General features: G+C 35.1%; 1 protein-coding gene across 1 annotated transcript in view; it reads right to left on the reverse strand.

Moving 5' to 3' along the window:
* The window catches only part of LOC101858368 (protein sel-1 homolog 3), a gene marked incomplete in the record, with an annotated part of 68,034 nt that extends 63,590 nt beyond the window's left edge, over nt 1-4,444 (reverse strand). The window contains 2 exon segments of the mRNA XM_013089415.2: nt 3,150-3,396; nt 4,358-4,444. Of these exon segments, the coding sequence (XP_012944869.1) occupies nt 3,150-3,396; nt 4,358-4,444 (334 nt within the window).
* Nucleotides 4,445-4,721: the final 277 nt, after the last annotated feature.

The raw sequence follows: 4,721 nt of genomic DNA on the forward strand, positions 1-4,721 counted from the left end.
AAAGAAAGAAAGAAAGAAAGAAAGAAAGAAAGAAAGAAAGAAAGAAAGAAAGAAATAGATAAATACATTTAAAAAAATGAATAAATAAATATCTCAGAGAACCAGATAGCGGTAATTTTAGTGTGGTTTCTGGGACATTTGGTTTTCCTATAGGGCTTTGGCATTTTACTCAAACAGGAAAAAATAGAAGGAAAACGAGACAGGGGCAGACCTAGAGAAACTTATAGAAGGTTTAACTATGATTTCTTTGTGGAAGTGACGAGGCAAATATACTGAACGCCATTAAAAACGCAACACTTCGTTCACAGAGTCTGGACACGTTTGTATCAAATGAATATTATAGTTTAAAAGAAGTGTTTTTTTAAGTTTATTAAATTTTCAACAAGTTATGCGAACCATTTTGATCACATACTTAAACTGATTTCGATACACTGTCCTCCTTCTTTCAGAGTACCCACTTAAGGCAAATCTGCAGATAAACACAAATCAAAACTCAATAAAGATCTCTCACCCTTAGTACTGTATGGCCTTTATTAGCATTTATACAAACCAAAGCACTTCTTCAAATGGATTTTATAACCTTTTCAAAGTTTTGTGGAGAAATACTGTCCCACTTTCGCGGCAGCGCAATCTCCCAATAGCTGCTGATTCGCAAAACGGCAAACACTTTGCTGTTCAGTCAATCCCTTACGTGCATTGTTGGAGACATGTCCGGTACGTACACTGGTCAGTCCATGACACTCATGTAATGATCTTCAAGAAACTGTGTTGTTTGTTAAACGGACAGTGTAAGGGCAGGAGTGTCGTGTTGGATGACTGAGAGATTCTGATCTTTTTTCTTTGCGCTGTTTCACACCAAGAAGACGGCGCTGTTGTCGCAGCTTCGTTATTTGCAGTCCTAAAGAAGGCGTTCTTGGTCTAAGTCCTGTCGAACTACCTACTCCGCGCCTCACACTGATGAAGGAAACATTTTCACGCGCTCCATGCATGCCTCGAGCTGTTACTTTTGAGGAACGAAACGATTTCGCAGATGCGACAGTAAATTCTGCCTCTCTTGAACACGGCTGGTCACTCGAGGCTGTCCTATTCTTTTCCCATCCATGAACATTTCAAGTGTGCTAAAATCTTTGTATAAGTCGTGAACAATACAAGCACCACATTTTAGTCGTGATGCTGCTTCTCAGGCAGATTTTCCGCCTTGAACAAGGCGGAAGCGAAAGTTGCGAAAAACTTCGTTAAGTTGAGGAGTCTTGTAATGAAAGAAGGTTTTTAAAAATTAATTTTTAAAAAGCTAGGACTTTCGTTTGGGAAGAGCTACGGGTCATCTTCCAGGTAAATAATGTTGTATTCGTTTTTAATGTAGCAACTAATGAACACTTTTTACTAAAGTATGGTTTACTGTATTGTGATGAAAAGTACTCATGATAATAGCAAAACTCGTGCATGGGTGTGTGGATTAACAACTGCTTACTTGTGTCTCCAAAAATCGTGACCATCAGAGCATATTTAGCTTTTTTAAACAACTTTTTGAAAACGTTGCATTTTTAATGGCGTTCAGTATATATTACATACATCTTAATAGTGAATGAAAAGAACTTAATCAGCTGACTGTATGCAATGGGATGAATTCTCACAGTTTGGCTGAAAACTCACGTCGCGTCTTATTTGGGCTTCGAACCCTTGTCATCCTTGCTAGAGCCCAGCATTATACCAATTGAGATAACGGAATACCCGATGCAGCGGTAAAACGAGCAGTAAGCAGCAAACAAAGATATAATAATTTTATCATAAATAACATTAGTAAAGAAAAACAGCACCACATTATAACGAAACTCCAGTATTGAAAAGAGTAAGATTAACAATTATTGCTTTTATATAGCGAATGTCCACGCTCTATAGCAAGTTCTATGCGTTTTGCAACTACAGTTATATTACAGGAGAAGAACAAGATTAAGATTCAGAAACATTCTCGGCTTCGAGGGAAGGAAACAGTGAAAGCTGCGGATTACACGCTCTGACACACTAACAAACTGAACAGATATTTCGCTGTCTGAAGCAGAATTTTTTTAGATGGACATAAAGGGGTTGAGCCCCCCCCCCCCCTAAAAAAGAAAATCATCCAACGGGTGGACACGTTTTTTCGTTTTCATTAACTATAAATCTACCGAAGAAGTGCATAAATAATTACAAAAATAATAATATATAAACTAACGACCTTATGATTAAGAGTGCGAGGGCCTATTATAACTATTCGACCACCGACAACAGAAACTGACGCCATTATGAAAAGTAGATGAATAATGTGAACAACATTATTTCAAGTCTTATCTACCTACTACTTAAAACTTACGCTATAAAAACGGAAAACCCCACCTACGACCCAACACCAAAAGTAGATAAATGGATACATTAATACCAAATGAACAATCCGTTAGAAGACAATACACGCATAGAAGTGACAATGAAATAAATACAATGAATAAGACAACGAAGCATTTGAAATAAAATATCACGATGCGGTGTTATCAGGCGTTCGTCACATTTTGGACATTATGGAGTTTTGGTATGACCTTAAGGCCTGGCTATTTGACCTGGTTTTGATGAAGAAAGTACCCATGTATCGTGAATATAAATCGATCTATTTATTTGTTGTGAAAGTACGGGGGGGGGGGGGGGTGGGTGTCTCTTTACGTCAGAGGTAAAACTAGCGAGACTTCCTAAGCTGTTGTGTCCTGTAAACTCCAAATATATATATATATATATATATATATTTATATATATATTTATAATTATATATATATATTATATATATAATCTATATATTATATATATTTTAAAAAAATATTTTTTTTGCTTTTGATCAAAGATTTTCAGTACAATCCACGCAGAATTTTTTTAGATGGACATAAAGGCGTTGACCCCCCCAAAAAAATTAAAAAAATAATCCAACGGGTGGACACATTTTTTTCGTTTTCATTAACTATAAATCTATCAAAGAAGTGCATAAATAACTACAAAAATAATAATATATAAATAACTACATGAGAGAAATAAAAATAAATAAAATACATCGATAGTTATAAAACAAACATCAAACAAACAATCAATCGAACAAACAAACAAACAGATTCCGTAAAGAAACGACCCACCTTCCCCGTGCTGGCCTTGACATATCCAGGCCTTGGAGAACGCCACGGAGAAAGCGTCCGCGTCTTGCAGCATGACGCTCAGGTCCAGCACGATGACGGAATCTTCCTCACAGTAATACTCCACTGTCACCTTGCGCAGCTGTTTCAGCACGCTGGGCGCCTTGGTGATGCGCACGTTGGATGTGTGCGTCTCTTGGTGGTCTCTTTCCAAATGGCCGAAGTCTGCGTCCAGAATCACTTCCTGGCTCTGTGGACGAAACAAGTTGAATGAAATACTATGTAATGTGAACACACGATGGTGATGATGATGATCATTATAATAATAAAATCAATGATAATAATAATAATAATAATAATAATAATAATAATAATAATAATAATAATAATAATAATAATAATAATAGTAATAATAATAATAATAATAATAATAATAATAATAATAAATGATAATGATGATGATGATCATCATCATTATAATGATAATAATAATAATAATAATAATAATAATAATAATAATAAAAATAATAATTAATGATAATGATGATAATGATGATAATGATGATAATAATGATGAAGATAATGATGATGATAATATTAATAACAATAACAATAATAATAATAATAATAATAATAATAATAATAATAACAATAATAATACTTGCTTATATACAGAGCATATCCACGCTCTACAGCATGCCCTATGCATTTAACAGTATTATTACACCAGTAGACCCTTTTAGAACACTTGAAAACATTCGGGGCTTCCCTGGAATAAGTCATTAACTCATCATGGTAGGTGAGACGGGTTATTTGTTGTTCGTTTGGGGTTTCTACAACATCATGTAACAAAATGTGTTAATTCGTTGCGAGGTCACACCTTTGCTTTTAGAAGGGGTTGGGGAGGGGAGGGGGGGGGCATGAGTGCTTGGGGATGAGGTATGATGGTTTATGTGCTACGTTTTTACGATCTAGAACTAGTTAGTTCATTATGGTAGATAAGAGGGGTTATTGGCTGTTGGCTTGGTGTCTATACAACGTCGTTAATTAATCCAGTTTGGACACTCGTTGCTTAGATTACACATCTTTTTAAACTTGAAAAGCAAAAAAAAAAAAAAAAGAAAAAAGAAAAAAAAAAGAAAAAAAAAAGAAAAGAAAGAAAAAAAAGGGGTTCCCCTTTTGCATCGAATTTTCATCGAATTATTTCTTACCGCAGTCACGATCCTTGAATACAGTACTGCAGCGAGTACCACTGAGGCGAATGACGTCATATTGTAGATATAGTTCCTTCCTGTCATCTCGCTGGTACTCTCGTATCCAAGAACACAATCACAAAGGTAAAATACACAGTTCTGTTCTCTTGTTCTTTTGTTTTGTTCGTTTGGTGTTTTTTTGTTTTGTTTGTTTTTGTTCTTTTTGTGTGCTTTCTTTCTCGTTCTCTCAAGGTTGTTTTTTTGTCTTTTAGATTATGTTACAGTTGATCTTAAAGCATGTCTAATTCACGAATCTCAAGATCTGCTGATTGTTAAATCATTGCAGGATAGTATTATACAAAAAAGACTATCATCGTAAAGA

Source organism: Aplysia californica, unplaced genomic scaffold, assembly GCF_000002075.1.
Source record: "Aplysia californica isolate F4 #8 unplaced genomic scaffold, AplCal3.0 scaffold00947, whole genome shotgun sequence".
NCBI classification, from domain to species: Eukaryota; Metazoa; Mollusca; class Gastropoda; order Aplysiida; family Aplysiidae; genus Aplysia; species Aplysia californica.